This window comes from Balaenoptera ricei, chromosome 6, assembly GCF_028023285.1.
Source record: "Balaenoptera ricei isolate mBalRic1 chromosome 6, mBalRic1.hap2, whole genome shotgun sequence".
Classification (NCBI taxonomy): domain Eukaryota; kingdom Metazoa; phylum Chordata; class Mammalia; order Artiodactyla; family Balaenopteridae; genus Balaenoptera; species Balaenoptera ricei.
In genome coordinates, this window is record NC_082644.1 from 113,235,961 (window position 1) to 113,261,743 (window position 25,783).

The 25,783-nt window shown below is 38.1% G+C and overlaps 1 protein-coding gene across 3 annotated transcripts in view; it reads right to left on the reverse strand.

Moving 5' to 3' along the window:
- The window catches only part of MAPKAP1 (MAPK associated protein 1), a 236,395-nt gene that overhangs the window by 179,917 nt on the left and 30,695 nt on the right, over nt 1–25,783 (reverse strand). For all 3 annotated transcript variants that reach the window (XM_059925619.1, XM_059925618.1, XM_059925617.1), the window contains exons 2-4: nt 24,820–25,147; nt 22,248–22,337; nt 10,457–10,605 (exon numbers count right to left, since the gene is read on the reverse strand). In XM_059925619.1, coding sequence (XP_059781602.1) covers nt 10,457–10,605; nt 22,248–22,337; nt 24,820–25,078 — 498 coding nt within the window. In that variant the 5' untranslated portion in view covers nt 25,079–25,147. The remainder of the gene's footprint in view (nt 1–10,456; nt 10,606–22,247; nt 22,338–24,819; nt 25,148–25,783) is intronic.

Here is a 25,783-nt window from a genome sequence, read left to right on the forward strand (position 1 = left end):
TATATGAAGGGTCCACTGAAGGACCTGGTACAAAATAGGAATTCAATAAAACACAGTTATGGTGATAATGATAAAGAAACTTTCCTTAAAAGGGAGTTTAAATCCCACAGGCTAGATTTACATGAATTTTGTTTCTGAACTAAAACACTAACATCATAAAAAATACTTGTTTTAATGCTATGCACTTAATAAGATGGGGGGGGAAGGGAGTTCACCATGGCTGAAAAAAAAAAAAAAAAACAACCCCAGCAAGTTATCGTTTTGATGCCATAATTAGGAAGGGAAAATGAAAGTCAGCAAAACCACAGTTTTAGAAAAGTGGTTATTAGATTTTCTTCTTTCTACTGTGGAAAAAGTCCTTCCTGTTGAAGAAGGCAGTGAAATTTTATCACAGCTATTGCTATTCATAAATCTTATATCTATTTTAATTCAATCTGGCCCTAGCCTCTGAGTCGCTGCACCACAATTTGATTACTATAACCATACTTTTTAACTGCTGTCAGGAAAGACAGCGCCTTATACAAACATCTGCTGGAACACATGCCTGCGTTCTCCAGCACCAGCCTTAAATCACGCTCTGGTGATGAATCTTTATCTGACACTAATACTTTTTAACTTCATACAGACAATTAAAATGAATTGTAGCTAAATGCACATATAACAAATCAATTTAATCTTTGGTTGCATAGTACCATATTTTGCAAATTTCCTAAATTTACTTTCTTACATGTATCTTTGTCTAGGTGTTAAAACTTCAATTTAACAGAAAGGAGTGGAGATATTAATAAAACACTGCTCTTATGATACTGCCATGTAGCTGCAAGCCTCAGAGAGTAATGACATTTGAAATTTATCACTGCCATTTTTTAAAAAGTCCACATTTATGTGTGGAGAGTGCCAAGCTGGGCTTCATTAAAGAGTGACCAAAGTTGCCCTCTAGGAATTAATACAATCAAAATTTAGACAAACTCACCTAGGATAACAAACTGGGTGAACGTCACTGCTGCCTCCCAATTCCAGTCTTCCGTATCGACCTATACTGCAGTACCTACCACATTTACTCTACAGTTAGTTGTTCATGGGTCTGTTCCTCTGCTCAATCAGATGTACCTGAAGTCATGGACCACTGTCATAGTCCCCAGCACAGGGCACAACCCTGACTATGAAGGGTGGTTCCTCCACTTGTTGGCTCTATGGCCACTCTTATCTTCAAATTCCTCTATGGTGGTTAGCCCTGTCTGATTCATCAGTGCCTAGCACAGAGCCAGTATGTCATAAACATTTAAAATGAACCAGTACAATGTGGGCACTTAGTAAATAATTTGTTGGATGGATGGATGGACGGATGAATGAATCTACTCTGCATACCAGGAAGATCAGTGGAAAGAAAAAAGCATTGGTGGGACATACACTAGATTTGGTGTGTAAAGCATTCCTCTTCCCCAGCCCCTATATCTCATCATTTCTTTATTACATGTAAGAAAATTGAGGCTTACAAAATGCAGTAACTCACCCAACAGACACAATTGATAATAAGAGCTAAACCAGTCTGTCAGATTTCAAGTTCACTGGTAAAGGGAAAATTATTTTGTTTTTAAATTTTGAAAAATTTCAATTCTTAATAATATTTTGTTTACTGCATAACAATGACTGTAAAACAGTCTAAGAAAGAAAGCTGTGGTAATGGAATAAGGAGTTGAATACCAGCTCTGCCAAATACTAGTGGGATCTCCTTGAGCAAGTCACTTTCTCTTTCTGAGCCTCAGTTTCCTCATCTGTAAAATGGAGATAATGCTCCCTCCATCACAGTTTTGTTATGATCAATTAAAAGAGGAAAGTAGCAACATATATGTAGAAGATCAATTCTTCAAGAGTTCAAGTTTTCCCATCTATAACCTTCTACACGTCACTGATGTCAATTACCTCTCTATCACAAAACTATGGAATCTTAAAGCCAAAAGGAATCCAAGAGATCACCTAAGTCAAGTTCCTCCTTCTAAACATGCAGAAACTGAGGCTCTGTCAGAGAGATGGGAGGTGCCCTGTCCCAGACTCCATAGTATGGCCAGGGCTAAAACATCTTTCATGTCTGTGTTCTTTCCACCACATGGTCTTCTAGTACTTGAACTCAGGTTTCCATTTTGTAAATATGAATGCCATTAAGAATGAAAATTAAAATCTCTAAGGATTAGAACACCTAGATTCTATGCCCAGCTGGGTGACCCTAAGCTGTCATTTGATATTTCTGGATAGCTGTTTTCAAGATAATAAAATCAGGGCCTAGTACTTTGAGCGACTAGATAATCTCTCCATTGCAAATTATGCAGAGCGAGGTGCCCCAGATGAGAAAGCTCAGTATAAAATCCCACCATCCCCAGTCCCCACCACACCTATAAAACAGATTGTCTCCCATGCTTTCCCTGGGGACTCAGTGTTTGATATTCATTCCAACCAGATTTTGTCTGCTAATCTTGTAATTAATTAGCCAGGAAGAGGGTAGTACCACAACAGTAATCTCGTTATAACAAAAATATGTCCACGTTTTACCTCTTATTCCCCTAACGTCCAAGAATTACAATCAATATATTTTCTTAAATGACACCTGACATCTGCCTCATTTAAAATTACTCTCATTTTCTCCTCTTAATGGCCTGATGAGCTGAGAGTATAGCTCATCTCAGGCATCTGAGAGTATAGCCCTGTCTCAGAGAAGAGGTGACCCACTTCTAGGGCGATTCCTTAGCCAAAGTTCCAAAGCTGGCTATGAAGCGGAAGCAAAAAAGAGGCTCCTGCCTCCTAGCCCACCCTCATCTCAGAGATCACTGCCTCAGACGCCCCAAATACAAACCAAACAAACAGGGTGCACCCTACCCCCTCCAGAAAAGAATATGTGTAGTGTCTTCAAGGACATGCTAACAGGCTATGATCTGTCATCAGTAGGCCCAAACCAGCTCAAGATGGTAACTTCTGCCTCATCCTCGGCCCTCTTTCAGTGCTTCCTAATTCAGGGATGGTATCATCGTCTATTCAGTTCCTCAAGCCAGAATCTGATCTAGAAATCATCCTTGAAACTCCTTTCTCCCCCGTTCCCTGCCATATAATCAATCCATCATCAAGTCCTATCACTTTTACCAACTAAATATCTCTTGCATTCATCTACTCCTTCTCCATTTCCAATAAGTAAGCCCAAGTTATCATCTTTCTTACCTGGACCACTGCAGAAAGTTTCTTGATTGGTCTCTCTAGCCTCACAAACCCTTCTCAAGTGTATTCCCTTCAGCAGAGCTTCAGCGCTCTTTTCAAAATACAAACCTGATTACCTTCCCTCCTCATTAAACTTGTTCAAGGCTTTCCCATACTCTTAGATTACAGAGGACACTTCTACCAGCCACTTGTGGTCTGCCCCTGCAGCTTCACCTTGCACCACAATCTACCTCACCCTTGGGTCTCCAGTTACACAGCCTTTTCTTCCAGTTCCCCCAAATTTCCAAGCTCCCCCTTGCCTCAGATCCTCTGTGTCTTCTTTCTCCTCACACTTCACCTAGCTAGTTCTTAGCCTTCAGCTCTCAGGTCAAGAGGCGCCTTCACAAGGATAACCATTTCTGACCCCGCCCCAGACTAGGTCAGATGCCCTTACGATAACTCTCTCAAAGCCCCAAGTATCTCTCCTGGAACTTGGTAATTAATTGGCTTTGATTATATATACTATGACTGAAATTTTACACTTTGGTGATTATTTACATAACATCTATCCTCCTGCCAAGAGAGGAAGCTTCATGAGGTCAGAAACCAGATCTGTTTTTGCTCACTACTGTATCCAGATTTTACTTAACAGTGCCTGGTACATAGTAGACCCTCACTAAATAGGAAGTAAATGAATGGCAATGTGGTAAAAGGAAATGAATACATCTCTCAGCACTGACCATATACCAGGCACTTTGCTATGTATGCATTTATAATTTTCATTAAATACTCACAACAACATTTTCTGATAAGTATCAGTAACCTCATTTTATAGATATGAAAACAGGCTTAAAGAGGCAAAGTGATTTGCCCAGTATCACACAGCTAGTAAATGGCAAAGTTAGAATTCTAACCCAAGCCTGACAAACATGTTCTTCCCACCGCAAAATTCTGCCTTCCTTTGAAAAGCCTCTGAGTTGATGGTGAATTCTACCTCTGACGGGAGTTTCTAGAAGACGGCTCCACAATCACAGGAAGCCTCCACAGACTGGCAGGGCTCAGAACAAACTGCAGAAATGAGGCCTGGACAGAAAGAGCTCAAAGTGGAATAAGCTAGTTTTAAGAGCTAAGCCTTGAGAATTTAACTTCAGAATAGGATGCTGAAAATGCTTTTTTTTTTGAAAATGCTTTCTTTTTGTTGTAAGATTCCTATTTAATTCATTTTGAATACCACCCAGGCAAAAATCCCAAAGTCGGCCCTCAGGATTTTCAGTATAATGTCGAGCAACAGGAAGAGCACTGCCTTAGTATAATGGTAAGGGGGAAATAATCTCAGTAAAATCCATTTTTAGGGCTTCCCTGGTGGCGCAGTGGTTAAGAATCCGCCTGCCAATGCAGGGGATACGGGCTCGAGCCCTGGTCCAGGAAGATCCCACATGCCGCAGAGCAACTAAGCCGGTGCGCCACAACTACTGAGTCTGCGCTCTAGAGCCTGCAAGCCACAACTACTGAAGCCTGCGCTCTAGAGCCCGTGCTCCACAACAAGAGAAGCCACCGCAATGAGAAGCTTGCGCACCGCAATGAAGAGTAGCCCCCACTAACTGCAACTAGAGAAAGCCCGTGCGCAGCAACGAAGACCCAACGCAGCCAAAAATAAATAAATTTATTTTTAAAAAAAATTTTAAACACATTTTTAAATTAATGAATTTGGTCCTTTTATTGGTATACCACGGTGTGTAAAAAGGTAGTAAATATCTAATATCTTGCTTTAGAACTAGAACAGACTAATAAAAACTGGTCTATAAAAAGGAAGACTAACAAAATACAGTCACAGAGATAAGTTGCCAAGAGAGTAACTGCTGAAATGATGTTGGGACTTTACTCTCCTTTACTGAAAAAGGTATGTAAAATGAAGCCAATGGAAAAGTGAGACAAACAGCTCCTAATTCAAAATACAGAGTTACCTTAGATATTCCCTCTTTCTCCTCTCCCTCTCTCTCTCTCTCTCTCTCTCTGAGACCGATGCAGCCAACTGCAATCTCAGCCACCTCCTCTGGTGGGGGAGGACAGGGGTGGCTGGCGGGGAGCAGGGGGAGGGTGTTGGTCAGAGAAAAGAAGCAAGGTCAAAGGCCAGAACGTCCTTAGGCTCAAGGCCATGCCTCAGCTCAGGCAGCAATAAGCAAAAGCTGCTGTCTGGAAACACAACCAGCACTAAGAAGTCTAGGTTATAATTTTTCGGAAAGAGATCCTGAAACTAAAGTAGCTTAACTTATTAGAGGGGACCATTCCCACGATAATAGCAAATATTCCAAGTTCAGATGAGGAGCATTTTCCTCTAAAGGCAATTCGCTGACCTTTTCTGAGTTTGCAACATTTCTCAGTGGCTTCAAGCTTTCTGCAAAGTTTGAAGTGACTTCCTTTGAAGAGAGCTATTTAATGCCAATGATTGTAGAAAACATTTGTTCATAATTATCCAGACATAGACTGAAACAATGCTGAAACAAGAGCAGCATGCAAAAATGTATTTAAGGACTATCATCCCAAAATGCTGCTAAAAGCTATTAACCAGTATGTGTTAATTGCCACAGCATTCATATTAATTTTCACTTCAGGCTCGACACTGTGGAATATTTCCCCTGATACATTTTAAACAAAGTTTAATTTAAGGAACTGCTTCTATCAACACTTATGAAAATTAACAGCCAAGCAATTAGCACTCATGAATTATCCCTTCCCCCATGCTCTCTGCAGCTTCCCTGTTAAAACAGTTTCTAACAGAGAAATGGTTACTTTCTAGCAAGTTAACACAATCAAAGTCAGTTGTCTGTATGAACTAGCACTGGTTCTGCTTTTTAAAGCACTTGTCAAGGCAAACATGCTCCTTATATTTAGAGTATAATTTAGCTAAGTCAAATAAGTAAAATATTTAACATTTTACTAAACTGCCAAGCAATTACTAATATCAAACTACCCTCTCACCTGATGTTTAAAAAATAGCCATTGCAAAAAACAAAAAAAACAAAAAAACAAAAAAGGAAGTAATTACTTGTCTTAATCTTCCTATTTCAAGTTGAAGGTCAAAACCCCACTGGACTGACTCCCTGGACTTCTACAAGCAGACCACCTTCAGCCAGTCTGCTGTACATCTTGTGTAACGATGCTAAACTCCTAGTTTTAAGAGCACATTTCCTCTCACTCAATCCTGTCAACAATCTAATGAAGTACAAAGGAGAGAGAGCATCACTGGCCTCACCCTTTACAGAGAGAGAAAGAGGCAGAAGTGGGGTATTTGCTGAGCGCTTCCTATGTGCTATATCTCAATACTCATCAGGAAGACACACTACCACCATCTCATTCCACATACAAGGACTGCAGCTTCATGAGGTTAAGTAACTAGCCTGAAGTCATACCACTAAGTGGTGGAATTAGGATTTAAACTCAGACCTTACTACATAATAGATCTGCTTACAAACTAAATTACACTGCCTCTCCCCGTGCTAGGTGCTTTATCCTATTTGATGGTCTCATCAGCTTTGTTAGGAAGGAACTCTTAATTTCTTTGCACAGGTAAAGAAACTGAGGTTCAGTAAGGTGAAAAACCTGACTGAGGTGACACAACTGATAATCAGTACCATTTCTTTGTCAGTAACTGTACTGACAGGAGATGGGTATCTGAACTTCTAAGGGTCTACTGATGATGATAATATTTGTAAACTCAGTTTAACCAAAATAGTGATGACGATGTACTAGCTAAAGCTTCTCAAGTGATAAGGCATGGGAAAGGGGCTAGATGCTTTTTAAAATAAGACCTCTTTTGAAAAAGGTGGAGAGACAGGGCAGAAATCCACATATTCAGGGGCACTTAAATCAGTGCTGAATGTTTTACTGCCTGTCACTCCTTCATCACTTCAGAGCAACTCCCTGTCATACCCAACATTTCCCACTTTCAGTGAGATCAGAGGGACGGGCACAAGAATTTTCCTATTGTCTCACCTCTAAAACAGAGGTTGGTTTTGTTAATGAAGCTATTCAGAGGTCCTGTTTTTAACAAGCCCAAAGAATTTAGGCAGATGGCTGAGCCTTGTTTTGCCTTGTCTGGCTAAGCATTCCCTAAAACCACTTGCAATCTGTCCTGGTCTTTTTTCAAATGATCAGTAAACAGAGTTATTAATAACCTATGAATCTAAAACAGTCACGGATAGCACTGCCAATTTGCCAAAAAGATAATATAAACATAGTAATAAACCTGATCAAAAAACTGTAAAAATTACAATAAAGCATATACCTAAGTACGGCCTTTCCCTCTCTACATGCCTTCAAGAAATTATTAACCAACCACAGTTTTTAAAAAATCAAATTATTAACCAGCTACAGGAACCAAAAACTATTTGAAAGTATTCGCTTTAATTTAGTACAATAACTAAGAGATGTTTACCCTTAGAATCACTAAAACCAACAATTCAGTTTGCACAAATCCTTAAAGATGCCTGCTTACTTACAATGTAACTGTAAAGCCACACCAAAAACAAAACCCTTTTTTCAAATCCAATGCTAGTTTAATCATAAGGAGGATTTCACAGCAGTTAGTCTCTTGAGGAAATAGATAATTAAGTAGTTTTTTAGCATATTTAATTAGACCCCAAACTCTTCCCTGTCCCCTTCTCTCCCCAATTATGTACCATTTGCCCAAGAGACCTAAGCAACTCAGTTAATTATGTAAATAAGGCAAGCGTTATTCCCAAGAAAAGCACTGTGAATATTTGTAGCGGAAAGAACCACATATTTTAGTGGCTTTAACAAACCTTTGCAAAAAAAAAGGGGGGGGGACTATCAAAACACATGAGAAACTCTTACATTTGAGGCAAGAAACAGGGAGTTCAATGACAAGATGGTGAATCATTAAAACAGGACACTCATTTCACTTCTTAAATATGAGCTGAATAAAAATAAAATAATTCTAAGTTACAACAGTAACAAAAATTTAGTGCTGAACGTCAAATGATTTATGGGAAGAATCAATCTGGAAATTATTAAAGTCGACTCTCACAGAAAAGGCTTTATTATCAAGGGGTTGACATGATCTTAACTCTCGAGGCAGCCATGGTGCTGTTGTAACTACTACAATCCCATTATTATGCAATCACAAAATGCTAATTTCATCATTTTGAGGTGTTATTTGAATAGTCATTTTAATTTCTAGGTTATGAAAAGGCTTGACTCAAGTATAATTCTCTATTAATCATTGAGATGTCATTGAATATCATATTGATGCATTTCACAAAGATAGACTAATTTAATATGTACAATACAATATCCTTCAAATATTAGCCACTTTCATTACACATCTGCCAAATGCATCAATATTAAATAATAGATGAGAACAAGGGTTTAATTGTGTTTTAGCAATTGTAATATGTAGGATAATAAAAAAAATAGCACTGCGTCACAAGATAGACTTATCGATATATAAATCTTTCTTAATCAATTGTGCAATGGTGACTGGGCCATGCTCACATCCTTTGCTGATTACAAATAAACTTGATATGACAAAAACATCGAGAGTCGTAAGTGTAAACACATATCTAGCAAAAATAATTCCTTTGTGACTGAGGAAATGGCTTCTTTATTTTATTTTTTAATTTCAAGTTAGGTATATATAACAAGCAGAGTTCACAACCTTCTACCAAATCCAAATCCTAAGTAATTTATAATAGAATCTAATAGTATAATGAAAATTCTAGAATATAGTATTTTAAAAGATCTGTGCTACTTTGTTGGCATCACAGCATTATCAAATACTAATTACTCCAACAATTAATTGCATCCTCAAACAATGAGATGATAGGCAATGGAAGCAAATAAATTCTAGCCATGTAATAACCTAATCCCAATAATAACATCTCACATATCTAAATGAATCGATTGTAGTAGTTAAGAAAAAAATCCCCTACAGTCCAACTCACTAGTTTCCAGAGGCTGACATTCCTGTCCCCTAGGGGGACCCTTCCTCCTCTTTGCTGCATTCCACAAGAAGAAGCAGGAGAAGGTGGCAGGGGCAGGCTGAAGAACAGCTCTTCACAGGATACAATCTCTAATTTACTGGAAGTACTTTCTTATGTTTTTTGGAGAAAACTCCTGAGCATATTAGGATTTTATGCTATTTATGCATTTTGTTTCTAGTTTTTTGTTCCCCTTCCCCGCCAACATCAATAACCTCACGTGCCAATGTCCATATATGCTTACTTAAACCAATGGAAACATGCTGAATTGTATGAGGTGAAAGTGTTTCAAAGAAAAAACATCTCCTTGCTCAAAGATGACAACTGACAGAAACAGCATATAACCAGGACTTGATTATAAAAAGTGCAAACATAAGCAAAGAACTGTATGTTTATTAATTGCAATGGTGTTGAAATAAGACAAATTGTACACAGTCCCTCCAGGCAACAAGCTATCACTCAGCACGCCCACAACACTGCCAGACAGCAAACATAATGGCAATAAATATAAAAATCAACTGCTACTGTCCTGAAAGAAACCCAGCTCAGCTCAGCACAGAGACAAAGAATGGGGAAGAGAGGGTCCTGCATGTATTGATAGAACTATATTCCACTTAAAATAGTGGCCATTTTTCTAAAAGGAAAACAAACACACTTTAATTTAGCAACTGTCAGAACAAACAGGAAAAAATTAAGTCATCCTGCATAGCAAGTGTCAAACAAGATTCAATAAAACACTGACATGCAAAGCAATGTCTTAGAATTCTGAAATGAAGCTCTCACCTCTACAATTTCTGGAGTTATAATCAAGAATCAGACAAGACAACCCAAACCGTCTCCCAGAACCACTTTCAAGGCTTTCCAAACAGTCAGACCTTGATTAATCACAGTCCAACTAACCCAAACCTTAGGAGAGAAACACTTAGGAGATAAAACAGGAACGAACACACACACGAACACACACACACACACACACACACACGAACACACACACACACACACACGAACACACACACACACACACACACACACACACACGGATCTCCAGACTGTTTTTGTTTTCATCCTTCCAAACATATTACTGTGGAAACCACATTAAGCCCAAATCCAGACCTTTTTACACCCTCAGTCTTAGGAAATGTGAGTGACATTCTATATTTACTGAGTCCCTTTTGAAACCCTAAATCTAATAAGAATAAGAATAAGAATAATAACCGACAATAATTCCATCCAATTGAGGTTTTACCTAAAGGGATAGTTTCACGTTTACTTACCTTGCCATCAAATTTGGAGTACTCGTTAAAGGGGTTATTCAGCTGCAGAGGACACTGCTCCAGGCGTACAGATAATATTGACTGCTTTCCAGAATGTGGAGGTTTCTCTTTGAGCGACTTTTTTTCAAATAGTGACTTTAACTCCTGGGCTGTGATACAAGAGGAAGATAAAAACATCTTTGTGATTACAACACAGAGATAGCCTGTCCACCTTCCCTAAAAGGTCTTCCTTGGAATCTTAAGGAGGGAGAGTCCAAGACATGTTTAGGTCAGATATGTGCAAAAAGTCTCACATATATGTCTGTGCACTGAAAGAGCAGAGCACTGAAAAACACATAGGTCAGGTTTGTCAACTTAGAAAGACTAGGGTTTAAGGAAGGGGGCAGAGGTCAGACAAGCCAACAGAACAGCCATTTTGTAAGAGCACTCACAGCTGTGAGACCTGAGATTCAGCCTGGCTTTGCCACTAACAGATAGATGTGTGATACTGGACCATTCACTAAACCTCTCTGGACTTGTCAAACCAGATTATCTTGAAGATCTCTCCTGGCTCTAACATGTGATTTTGAAGTTCTAGTTCTTCAAGGTCAAGGTCCACCTCTTAATCCTCTCACACTTTCCAATGACACCTAGCACACAATCTGGGTGACAAAGATGAGGAGGAGGAAAAGGAGAAAGAGTATTTTTAATAATAATAGCTAACATTTACTGAGCAAACCAATGTATCTCATCTAATCCTCATAACAAGCTTATGAGGTAGATATTTGCATTATCTCAATTCTGTCAACTGGAAACTGAAGCGTAGAATATTTTGATTAGCCCTAGGCCACACAGCCAGTAAGTAGCAGGGCTCAGATTTGCACCCAGCCATGGCTCTTAGCCATTAGGCACTAATGAACAAAGTAGACCTTCAATAAATTTTGTTGCATGAATCAATGAATGAAATAATGATTGAAGGAATTCAGATTAAGTTATTAAATCAAAACCTTCAGCACTTATTCATTAGTGAACCAAGACAAGTTAGTTCCATATCTTCTCAAAGATCATTTCATCCTCTATATTAATCTGAATGTCATTTAAGGTGATAGCTGGATGATAAGTACATGGGGGTTCATTATACTTTATATTTTGTGATGTTAGAAAATTTCCATACTTTACACTTTAAATGAATCAATCTTAGATCTTAAAATGTGCAATAAATAAGTTCAACCCATTCCATTCTTGAGCATAGCCACCTTGAACTGAGATCAAACATAACTGTGAAATAGTCACTTGGAACTTTTTAAAAAGGTAACAAAATTATTTTCAACAAACCAGTGGGGGAACTTTATCAAATGAGTCCTTATAGATTTAAGGGGCAAACCAGGAGAAAAGGATCTAATTCTTTTTTAAAATGTGGCACTTGACTATCCAATCCAGATTCTGAATATATAAGTACATGTAATCAACAGATTAATATGTTAATTATACATTAATACCAACAGATTACTGCACATTTGAAAAAGTTTTAGATTACTATTAAAGTGGTATTTTAAATATTGGAAGTACTATTCTACCTGTACTCTATCAATAATTTTATTGCTACACTTTGGAAAAGAATAATCCTTTATTAAATACCTACTAGGAAAAAGCAAAAACAAAAAACCTACTAGGGGCCAGGAACAATGCCAGGTGTCTTCTCACCCTGTCCTCACAATGATCCTGAAAGACAGGTTACCAATAGCTCCATGAAGAAACTGAGGTGTAGCAAACATAAGTCACTTATCCAAGTCATTCTACTGTTATCAGTAGGGTTAAGTGTGAAGTGATGATATATTAACTCTTCCATTCTCAGACTAATTCACACTTAGATCTCTCTCCTCAGCCTGTGACATTTTCCCACTTCCTCTTTTGCTTCCTACATCATGGAGAAACAGAAACAACCAAAAGAGAACTTTTGCATGCTCTCACCTGCACTTCCTCCCGCCTTCCCTCCCATCACAACATGGATGAACTGCCTATGCCCCTATCAGATCAGCCCCTCCTTTGTGCACTAGATTCCATCCACTCTTGCCGACTCAAGGGCATCAATCAAGCAATTCTCTTCCATCTCGCTTCCATGTTCAATTTTTCCCTCTTATTGGGTTAGTCTCATCAGCATATAGATACTGAAATACTACTCATTAAAAAAAAAATAATTCTCCTGTACTTCCATAGTCCCGCCCAGTTACTACCCTATTTTTCTGCTCCTCAAAATGGTTGTCTATATTCTTGCTGTCTAATTTTTCTCCTCCCATTCACACAAACCCACTCCAATCAGGCATTCAGGCTCCACCACTTCATCAAAGCAGCTTTCAATGAAGTCACCAATGGTTCCCCTGTTGCTAAATCTACTGGTCAATTTTGTTTGTTTGTTTGTTTTGTTTTGTTTTAATTTTATTTTATTTATGGCTGTGTTGGGTCTTCGTTTCTGTGCGAGGGCTTTCTCTAGTTGTGCCAAGTGGGGGCCACTCTTCATCGCGGTGCGCGGGCCTCTCACTATCGCGGCCTCTCTTGTTGCGGAGCACAGGCTCCAGACGCGCAGGCTCAGCAATTGTGGCTCACGGGCCTAGTCGCGCCACGGCATGTGGGATCTTCCCAGACCAGGGCTCGAACCCGTGTCCCCCGCATTGGCAGGCAGATTCTCAACCACTGCGCCACCAGGGAAGCCCTACTGGTCAATTTTTAATCCTCATCGTACAAGACCTCTTGGTAGCATTTGACATTTCACTCCTTCCTTTTTGGAATCTTTTTCTTCACTTGCTGTCCAGGCTACTCCTCCTCAGTCTCCTTGCTGATTCTTCTTCCTTTTTCCCTCAAATCTTTGGCATTCCCCAAGGCATAGTGTTTGGGCCTTTTCTTTATCTACATTCACTCCTTCAGTGATCTCATCCAGTCTTATGATTTTATATACCACTTCAGGGAATTCCCTGGTGGTCCAGTGGTTAGGAATCCGGGCTTTCACTGCCGGGGGCCAGGGTTCGATCCCTGGTTGAGGAACTAAGATCCTGCAAGCTGCATGGCAGGGCCAATAAAATAAAATAAATAGGTAAATACCATTTTACAAGAGGCAAAACTAAATTGCAGTGATACAAATCAGAACAATGATTGCCTTTGGGGAGGAGACTAACTAGAAAGAGGCACGAGGGAACTTTTCTGGGGTACAGAAATGCTGTATACTTGACTGGAATGCTAGTTACACAGGTGTATGTTTGGCGAAAGTCATCAAACTGTACATTTAATACCTATACATTTCCATATATGTACAGCATACCTCAGTAAAAAAATAAATAAGGGAAAACCTAAATAAATAAATATCCTCTGTATGCTGGTAACTTCTAAATGATTATTCCTAAAATTATAGATTTAACTTCATATTTCGCACCTCCACTTGGATGTCCAATAGGTATCTCAAACTTTACATGTCCGTAACCAAACTCTTGATCTTCCCCACAAACCCGCCCCTCCCACAATTTTCTTCTCATTTAATGGCAACTCAATTCTGCTAGGCAAAAAACTTGGGTGTCATTCCACTTTTCTGTTTCTCGCACATCCTATCCATCAACAGAAACTTAAGAAGATATCCAGAACCACCTATAGCTACCAAAGCTGGATTATTACCACCACCTTCAAACTGGTCGTTTCCACCCTTGCCTCCCCCACCCCAACCCAGACCACTGTCTCTTCCCAACACAGCAGCCAATGAGTCTTTTACAATACAAGTTATAGGGACTTCCCTGGTGATACATTGGTTAAGCCTCCACGCTTCCACTGCAGGGGGCGCGGGTTCAACCCCTGGTCAGGAAACTAAGCTCCCGCATGCTGCGTGGTGCAGCCAAAATTTTTTTAAATTTTAAAAAAGAAAAATAAAGTTATAAACTTCAGAATAAGAAGAAAATTGATAAATCTGATGACATAAAAATAAAAACTTCCTAATATATAAAGATTCTCAAAGTAGAGAAGATACTGACCAACAACCCAATAGAAAAATGGACAAGAAATATATAATATCCACAGAAAAAGAAATTCAAATAGCTCTGAAACAAATGGAAAGATGTTCAACCACATTCATAATAAGAAATATGCAAATTAAAACTATACTACGAAAAAAAAAAAAACAAAAAACTATACTACGAGGGACTTCCCTGGTGGTGCAGTGGTTAAGAATCTGCCTGCCAATGCAGGGGACACAGGTTCAAGCCCTGGTCCGGGAAGATCCCACATGCCGCGGAGCAACTAAGTCTGTGTGCCACAACTACTGAGCCTGTGCTCTAGAGCCTGCGAGCCACAACTATTGAGCCCATGTGCCACAACTACTGAAGCCCGCGCACCTAGAGCCCGGGCTCCACAACAGGAGAAGCCACCACAATGAGAAGCCCGCACACCGCAACGAAGAGTAGCCCCGGCTCACCGCAACTAGAGAAAGCCCACGCGCAGCAACGAAGACCCAACACAGCCATAAATAAATAAATACATATATTAAAAAAAAAAAAAAAAACTATACTATGATACCATTCCACTTCTATCAGGAAATAGACACTCGACACATTACTAGAGGGAATGCAAAACAGCAAAATCTCAATAAAGGAGAATGTAACAATGTCAAAGAAAACCACATATTTACCCCTTGGCCCAACAATAAATACCACTTTCAGGATTCTGATCCTAGAGACACTGGCAAAAAAAACAAAACAAAACAAAACTAATATGCATGACGCTTTCCACTGCAGTCCCATTTGCAACAGCAAAAGCCTGAAAACTATCAAATATCCCTCAACAAGGGACTGTTTGGCTAAACTATGGTACAACCACATCATGAAACCTATCTCTATGTATTGCTCCAGAGTAATTCTCAGGATGTGTTGCTAAATGAAAAATGGGTTGCATAAAATAGTGTGTATTATGCTATCTTTAATTTAAAAAGAGGGGGATATGAATGTAAATATGCTTATATATATTTGTAAGTGGACAGAAAAGCCAAAACCTTTTTTAAAATGACTATCTAAAAGAGTAGAAGACAAGGAATGAGGCTAGATTTCTCTGGTTTACCTTGTTTTATGCATTTAACTTTACAACCATGTAAATGTTTTGTGTAATTAATAAAGAAAAAGTGCAACCTTTAAAAATAAAAGCAAAATGAAAAATGAACTTAAGTGTAATATTTAGTTGGCAGTTTAACTACAAAGAGAGGAATTATTTTAAGTAACTTTATCACATAGCAATTTGACTGTACATTCCCTAATGGAACATATCAAAAAGACAAAAAAAAAATCTTAAACTGTTTTCACTAATCATAATGTTAATAATAACATTGGTATTTCTATTCTGGAACCAAGATTTTCAGCATGAGAAAGGATACATAAACATAAAATCAAAAGTAAAAATTATTTTTTTCTGAGCTCTACTCCCTGAAAAGACCTACAAGGAAAACAAAAATCAATCCAGTGAGCACCCCTAGAGCTCAGCTGTGGTCTCTTAATGCCACTTACCACTAAAAAGAATCAAGACTCCCTGGAAAAACAGCTGATTCCAGATTTGGGGAAGAAAATGTGCAAGATGAACCTGCAACATCTTGTTATACAAGAAAGCAAGGAAACTATGAAAGACTACTGGAATTGTGTCAAAAGAACTTAGCAGCAAATGTGAAGGGACTCACTATACAAAGGGACAATTTCAGCATAAAAAAAGAATAATTGCAATGAATTGAAAAATATAAATTATGCTTAAAAAGCCATGAGTGCATAATGATACAAAGGGAAAAAAACCCTCATTGGTCATCTACATGGGATGCTAGGGAACAAACTCTTCATTCTGAAAACAACTGACAAAGGTAAAGAAGCAAGCATTTACCCTGCTGTTCTTGTAGGGACTATACCTGAGGATAGCCAAATAATAGATTAGGGAAAGTTCTTTATATAAAACAAGTTGATAAAATTAGAAATCACTATTTCACACCTCTTAATGAAATAATGAATCTAGGTGATACTCATTAATGGCCACTAAACCTATCAGATGAAAAGCTGATGGGAGTAATTTAATAATGGATGGATAACGCCTGATTCCACCATCAATCTTGTCACAAAAAACACTGTAAGACATTCCATGTTTCCTAAAATGATGCAATAGGAAATACAGATCAGCATGTACACAGTATTCTTACCAAAAATCAAACTTCAATCTGAGCAATTCTGTAGATCTAACCACCAGTTTATAGGAAATAAAGAGGACAGAGGAACATATTAAATGAGACCATGGGGATATGATTAGCAAAAGCCAGAATGTAGGAAATACTATGGGACAAATGACCCAGTTTCTTCAACTAATAAATTACAAGAATAAAAAGTGAAAGAGAATCTATAGATTAAAAAGGAAATGAGACATGTTACCCAAAAGTAAGGTGTGGACCTTAGATCTAGACCTGAACCAACAAAATGGGGGGGGAACGGGGAGAAAGAAAAAAAAATTGAGACAATCAGGAAAATATTTGATAATAGTAAAGAATTCCTGCTAATTTTTGGAGGATAGTGGTAGTGCAGTTTTATTACATGTTAAAAAACACATAGGGCTTCCCTGGTGGCACAGTGGTTAAGAATCTGCCTGCCAATGCAAGGGACACAGGTTTGAGCCCTAGTCCGGGAAGATCCCACATGCCGCGGAGCAACTAAGCCTGTGCGCTGCAACTAAGCCCGTGCACCACAACTACTAAGCCTGTGCTCTAGAGCCCATGAGCTACAACTACTGAGCCCGCGTGCCACAGCTACTGAAGTCCGCATGCCTAGAGCCCGTACTCCGCAACAAGAGAAGCCACCGCAATGAGAAGCCCACGCACCACAACGAAGAGTAGCCACCACTCGCCGCAACTAGAGAAAGCCTGCACGCAGCAATGAAGACCCAATGCAGCCAAAAATAAAATAAATAATAAATAAATAAACAAACACAAAAGTATTTAGGTATGCAATTATATGATAGCTAGGATTTGCTTAAAAATAATCTGGGAGGGGAGGGGAGGTGAATGTCTAAATGACGCAAGACGAAACATATATTGCTAACTGCTGAAGTTGGGTGATGGGCACGTGGGGTTCATGACACCATTCTCTCTACTTTTGTATATGTTTGAAAAATTTTTTTCTTTGTTTTTGTGTTTGAAAATTTTTATAATAAATAGTTGTTTTAAAGGAAATTCAAGCTAGGAAGAAAAAAACGTTAAGTCACACATCATATCAGTACTCTGATCAAATCACCTCACCCTGGGTCCTTACAGGACTGTGCATGATCAGGTCTCCCACTACTTACTTCTCTGACCCCACTCCTTCCCTTGCTTACTCTACTCTAACCAACAAGCATCCTTCCTTGCTATTCCTTGAGTACATCAGTCACACTTCTGCCACAGAACTTTTGCACTTGCTGTTCCTTCATCTTAGAACACTCATCTCCCAGTATCTGCCTGGCTCACTCCTTCACTTCCTTCAGATCCCTGCTCATCCACCACCTTCCTAATGCGACCTTCCCTGATCACCCTATATAAAACAGCAAGATCCCATGCCTAGCATTCCCTACCCACCTTAGTTGGGGGATATTGTTTTCTATGCCACTTCTCCCATTCTGACACCTGACCTCCTATGTTCGTTTAATTGCCTTTCTCCCCCACAACCTCCACGAGGGGAGGGACTTTGTCTTGTTCACTGCTCTACCTTCTAGGCCTATAATAGTGCATAACTGCCTTTGCATACTGTGGGAGCTAAATAAATACTTGTTCAATGAATAACTCTGGATCAGAAAAGCAGAGAAAGTAGTTGTGGGGATAGGGAGCAGAATGGGAGGAGGAAGGAGAGAGCAGATGGTCACAGAAAAGCAGAGATAAGATTGGAAAATGTCACAGAGCCCTTCCTCCTGGTTCTAAGCCATTCATAAGGCACAGCTATACTTCCTGAGTTGCTCAACTTCAAGCTACTCTTCAACTTTGACTTTACTTGCTTTTCATTATTTGCAACTGAAAGTTTTTAATATAGAAGCTTTGGTAACTTTCCCGAACACTGGCTGTAGCTGACACACAGAGAAAGAAAGGTACAAGGGAACCCCAAAGACTCCTCAATATTCAAAGCTCCAGGAGCAGCTCCTTTCTGCCTATGGTATGGGAGAGAACGGAGCACAGTGGAGAGACTACAGTATTTGGGATCAGATTGGCCAGGAGAAGAATTCTGACTTTGTCACTACTTGTAAGTAAGTAACTTGGGAAAGTTAGTTAGCACCTCTGTCCTCCAGTTTTCTCACCAATAATATAGAAATATTAAAAGTTAATTTGCTCTACTTGCATGAAGATGAAGTAAAGTTAGTGGCTGGCATATTATAATCCAGTGGTGCTCACAGCTGGTTACTCATCAGAATCACCCAGTGAGCTTCTGAAAAATATAGATTTGTGGACCCCAACCTCTACCTACTGAATCAGGAATTACACAGACAGGGCCTAGAAATGTATACAGAATGTCATTATAACATGCACTTTTGGATGCATTTCTGACTTTTATACAGCCATTGTATCTGGGAGCTGTTGTCTTAAGAAACCAATAACAGAAGTTATATTAAGAAAACTTCAGGAATATTCATAAGTAACTGATAAAAACTACATTATTGTTTTAAGTTATTATTTAACTTCACATGTAAATAGCCTTGAATTCCAATTAGACTTCAAACTTCTTAAGGACAGGAATCATGTATTCCCCAAAGCACCTAGCACAGAATTACTATGCACACAGAAGTTGCAGAAGAAATACTTGTTAAATGACTCAATAAATAAGAATAATAACTAATTTTGTAAATAATATACCAACACCATTTTAAAACAATAAAATTAAAAATACTAGTCTTTGATTTGAGATTATTCCTGACAAAGCTGTCTTCCAATGACATTGTCGTCACATTTATCCATGCAGTTTTAGTTACAGAAATACTAAAAGAATCTTACTATAAGGTATTACATTTACCATGTGGTCTCGTGGCATATGGGTCAGTAAGTTCATAAAGAACTTCGAGGGACTTCCCTGGTGGCACAGTGGTTAAGAATCCGCCTGTCAATGCAGGGGACACGGGTTCGAGACCTGGTCTGGGAAGATCCCACATGCCACAGAGCAACTAAGCCCATGTACCACAACTACTGAGCCTGAGCTGTAGACCCAAGAGCCACAACTACTGAGCCCACGTGCCACAACCACTGAAGCCTGCACACCTAGAGCCCATGCTCCACAACAAGAGAAGCCACCACAATGAGAAGCCCGTGTACCACAACAAAGAGTAGCCCCTGCTCACCACAATTAGAGAGGGCCCACATGTAGCAATGAAGACCCAATGCAGCCAAAAATAAAATAAATAAATAAAATAAATTTATTAAAAAAAAAAAAAAAAAAAACTTCGAGGTATGGACCAGATGGTTTCTAAGATCCCTTCTAACTCCTCTATGAAAAGGAAGCATTTAGGCAGTGTCTTAAAGAATAAACTGGATGTAGATAGAATAACTGTGGAAAAAGAACATTCCATGGGAGGTCATCATATTCATAATGATGATTCTTCTAGTGGGGAATGAAATAAAACAAAGATAAAAAACAGATGAAAGGATTTTTAACAAAATGTAATTAGCAGAAAAAGAATGAGGAAATGAACGAAAGATTACCTAGCCAAAATTCCCAATTAATATCAAAATGATTTGGTGGTGGCATTTCTTGCCAAAAGAGAGTATGTATTTGAGAGATGTGTGAAAATAGAATGGCTGATCCATTTGCCAGGCAGATGTTTAGTGGACTGTGAACTCCACTTTTCTAACACATTTCAGGATAACCAGAGTGCCAGTCTAGGGTAATGATAGAACCCAGCTTAACAGAAAATTCAAAGGCATTCTTCTGTGCATTGACAAGGTTCACTCTAACCATCAAGAGTAACTAACCACCAGGCAGGCTACTGGTCTGGCCAGAATCAAGGTCAGTGTCTCAAAGCATGGGCAGGCACATTAAGGAGCTTTTCCAGAAATAAGATCACAGTGTCAACTACTGAAATCTCTGAGACAGAAATAAAGGGAAGGAAACTGAGGGAGAGAGAAGCAGATATACATAATGGACAGTGTGGTTAAAATGAAAGCCAACAGGGGACTATTTGTTTCTCCAGCACATTCTGTGAAACACTGAACAAAAGTTAAAGTGGATTAGACTTTAAGGAGTGGGCGGGGGAGTACCAAAACTTATTAGATGCATCAAAATTTAGGTTGAAGAAATTACTTCTCACATTGTGAAAGGGGTTAATGAAGATACATTTGAGATGCTCTACTCTATTTATTAATTTATTTATTTACGATCATTTTAAGACATGGAAGTGAAGAAGGCAAAACAAAGGGTAGCTGGAGAGATGGGCTTGTTAAACTGGCTCTGAATTCATTAAGGAGAGATAAATAGGAAAAACATTAAGACATACAAAAATATTGAAGAAAGTGGACAAAATAAATGATATAAGGGTTTTCCAGTTTATGCTAAATATAACAGAGAGAAGTATTAACTAGATCAACAGAAAAGGCCAGCCTGGAGAGATTTTTAAAGTATCAAGAGCAAAACTAAAAAGACATTCAAGAAGAACTATAGGAAGTCACGGAAGTGAGACATAAAAAAGAGAAAGAAGAGGATTTCTCATTCTAAACAGTCGTTATTTAGAAGCAATCATTAAGAAAATCATACCCATTGAACAATCCTGGGTTTACAATTACAGTAGGAGAAAGCAATAACCACTTTATATGACATGGTCTGGCAGAAAGAGATTGGCCTTTAGGTGCAGACAGTGCTAGATACAAAACATGGCTCTACTGCACCACCACTTCATAGCCTTGTAACTTTAGCAAGTCAAGTCTCTGTGACCCCCTGTTTCGTCTGTTAACGACAGCAATGATACCTACACCTTATAAGACCATTGCACTGGAGGTAATGCACATAAGGTACTTACCACAGCACTAGGTAGGTGCTGCTGTTAATGTGATAATCATTAATATTATTGGTTTCATAAATATTATGTAGCAAAGGAGTCAGTCAACGAAAATTGATAGGACATGTATTATATGCCAGGGTGGTAGAGGGAGGTGCTAAGAAGATATAAAAGACAGACTGCAGACATTTATTTCAAAGGAGGAAAAAAAAAAAAGTCTAGGAAACATGATAAAAAATTAGAAAATATTTTAATAGCATTCTATTTTGTACTTTTTAAAAAAGTCTTCTCTTCTTGCTGAGATTGAAGCTTTGAAAATATATAAGACAGCCAGCTTTTTAATGTATCAATACATACCATATGAACACATACTGCAAATGCTAATACCAGGAACATAATGGTCTGTAAGCTAAAGGAAAAGAATTAACATATATGCAAAAAAGATTGTTATTGGGGCTAATGAGGCAAGGGAAAGTCTAGGTTAGAACTGCCAGGAGGGATCTACAATCCAGAGGCCCATCCAAATCATAGGTACACCCTGGCTCTAAGAACAAGGTACTGGCACAACAGTTTCTACAAAATATGCCCTGCACTCATCAGTTCTTGTGACCCAGGAGGAGGAGTGGCCAAAAAGACAAGACCTAAAGAACACACAGCTTCAGCGGGCCAAGGCACCCAAGTGAAAGAGTTCAAAGCTTAAAACACAAGACGTATCTGCCTAGAGGATTTAAAAGGATGAATTAAAAATAAAAGCTCTTATATAATAATATAAACTAAATATATAAATCTCAAATTAATAATTAAAATTATTTCGATTTACCTGATTGCTTAGAATTTCTTTCTTTCCACTGAATATTTTTGCATTTGATCTGGTTTTGTCTCTCTTTTCGGAGTCGTTCTAATCTTTGAGCTTGAAAAGAAATATTATAACTATAAGTTTGTCAATGAAAGTTTACTATAAACAAAGACATAATTAACTACCTTTATATGAATAAAGATGTTTTATATTGCATATGTAGGGAAAAAGTCATAAAATTTTAAAGGTGGCACCCCTGAAAAGCAAATACCAACAAAAACATGAAAATATTCTTGATTTATAATTGAAATTAGAGGATATAAAACATTAATAGAGATCATAAAGATAGTATTAACATGGAAGAGAATAATAAAATGTGAAAACTTCTGTGATTAATATGACATTTCATTATATAAATCATTAATAACGGTCTTAAAGGAATTTTAATGCACAAATGAACTGAAGTGAATATTACATTACAGGAATAAAATTACTGTTATGAATTACTCTACCCGTTTCAAAAATTAAAGATAAATGAACTCAGACTAGACTATTAAAGTTTTAAATATAAAATCCTTTATCTAAAAATCATGAAAATTATAAAATGTCAAAGCTATATAAATTAGCACAGCTTTTCTTCAGTGGGCTGAAACAGTTTATAGGTAGTAAAATAAATGATTTGTATCTTTGTAACATTAGTCAAATCTTAAAAAGAACAATTTTTCTTATACAAAATTTTAAGATATGCTGAAAGGATTAGAAAGTAAATTCCCTGGTCACTAGGATACCTCACAATCTTAATTAATTATTAGCATCCAAGTACTAGCTTAAGAAATTCCAACAACAATAACAAAAGCGTCATCTAAAATTGTGCATTTGTGATTATATTACCACTGGCTGATCAACCTTCAAAAGTCAGTGAACTGATCTTTTAAAGAAATACTGTTCAGCATACATTAACAACTGCTGCACACGGAGACTACAATGGAAAAGAAAGTCACAACTGATGCCACCTCTTCAAATTAGCTTCCTCTTGCTAATCTTCAACTTCCTATCCTGGCACACACAATGCTAATAAAATAAATAAATAAAATTAAGTTTTCTTTCAACCACTTCCAAGATAGGAAATCTTACATTCCTCCCTTAGCCTTGTGGTAGGGAAACACTGAAATTAATCTTGCCAGAAAATTAAACTATGCTGGCAAAAGCATTCTGACAATGTCACTATATCTAACCAAATTCCACGGAAGAAAAATACATTCAATTGCAATTAATAAATGTGAAGGGTACAGCCAAAGTTATATAATCATAAAGCTCTCAATTTAGCGTCATTCTCCTACTGAAATCCATTCAACCTGTCATAAAAGATATCATCTCAATAACTTGCAAGGAAGTCAGTTTCAACTAGAGAACCAAGAATCAATGGTTCTAAATTATATTCAAACCTTCACTCAAATCCTATTTTGATAAAAGTTCCTTTATATACTGGGAAATGCTATTTATTATTTTCATTATGAGAGCAAATTATTCTTTGTAGATGTCACAGAATGCTGAATTCTGAACCAAAACCTTAACATGCTTTGCACTGTGAATTGTATCCTGCTCTACCGGCAGTACTCCTTTACATACATTTTACATTTGGACTGTGAAAATAAACATATAAATATTTTCAATGTTCTACTATATATCCTGCCGTTACTTTTCCTGGGAGTTAGCAGGTTATTGCTACTGAAAAGGAGATTATATTTTTTGATTATCTAAAAAAAATAAATTATTTTGTAGAATACCCTGTCATATTTGAACAACTAGATTATAAAGTCTAAATAATTTATCTAAGTAAAGGACTTGGTTTATCACATTGCCCTTGAAATGCTCCCAAAAAACATAAGCTGGAAAAGTGGAATGATAAGTGTTTCAAAGCTAACGACTAAATAGATATATGCCAAAGTCGAGCATTTTCAAGCCACAATTATCAAAGGGTAGAGATCAACTAAATAAAGGTAATGTATCAAAAACAGGGGCACCTTTTCTAATCTCACAGCCAGTGTAGGAATTCCTACTAAAAGCAGGCCTAACAAATATTCAGTTGTCTCCCTCCTAACCCCATACCCCCCTACAATTCCTCCAGGGCAAGAACTGTCTCTGGCAGCAGCACCCTTGGCTGGTCAGCTCTCTGTATTAAAGGTTCTTTATCATGTCAACCTGAAATCTGCCTCCAGGTAGTCTGCCTACTGGGAATAATGTTGCTCTGTGAAGATACACAAAACAGTCAACTTCCCTCTCTACACAGTCACTTTTTAGAAACAGAACACCCAACACTCCTCTCATAGCCAACTTTTTCACCTATTCTTCCTCTGTCTGCTTCCTTATCCCTCTTCTGTCTACCTCCTTCTAACAGCATCATTCCAGAGACTCTCTCCATTCACAGTCGCAGAGATGGAGAGACTGCTTAGACTCACTGTTAGTGTAATACACGCACATTCCTGTTAATGCACAGTAACTTTCCCCATTAAACCTATGCCAACGTTATACATTATTCTATAAGATTGTTTACTGATTTAAAGCTCAGAAGACATGACTAAAAGGCAATGTTTACCTGTGTTTGAGCGTCTTCTAATACCAAAGTCCCAACTTGAGGTAATATCGACTGACTGGGCATATACATAGCCCTGAGTCTCACCATTGCTTCCCTGAATTTCTGACCCACTGTCTCCAGGCATTGAAGGAGGATGAATCTTCTCTAGGTCAACATCATGATCAATGAGAACCATCTCACACATTCCTGTGTCATCACTGGTCACATGTGACTGTCGAATATGAGCTAGAATGATAGTTGGATTGTCCAAGAAGGCCATCCTTTCTGTGGGCCAATTTCCTTAAAAGGCTATTTTCTTCTCTTCATATTGTTTCACGGGCTCACCTACCTAGAAACACGATGTACACAGCAATATTTAAGAATAAGGCAGAAAATGACTGAATCATTTTTCAAACAAATTCAATGTGGTAAAATGCTACCTTGAAAATCAACATTTGTCCCTGTAGCTAGGAGCTTAAAAGGATTAAGTCCAAGCTGAAAGGAAATCCTTATAAGCTCTAGGGGCTACCGCTCTAGTCAATGAGATCTCCATGGTATCAGAGAAGATGGCTTACTCTTTTACAAAACAAGTAACAGTAACTCCTTAGGCCATTCAAAGCACATAACCACTGTTAAAACAATAAATTTTCCTTTCTTTCTCCCTTCATTCCCATGCAGTCTTCTCACTACTTTATAAGGTCATGGGGGAACAAGCTGTATTTTCCTCAAATGATGTGCTGAAGTATGATACCGTATTTCTTCAGTTTACATTTCCCCCTCCTGCCATATGGTTGTGAAATGCCTAAAAGGGCACAGACAATGCTTTCTGAGTTACCAGGAATTTTACAAAAACGGACCACCAAAGTAATTTTGTTCAATAAATACATTTTCCTTCCTTCTGATTTAAGATAGTATTGTGCTTTTAAAATAAAACTTATTAATCAGACTTGTCTGCTACCAGATTAATTTCTTATTTTAGAAACCT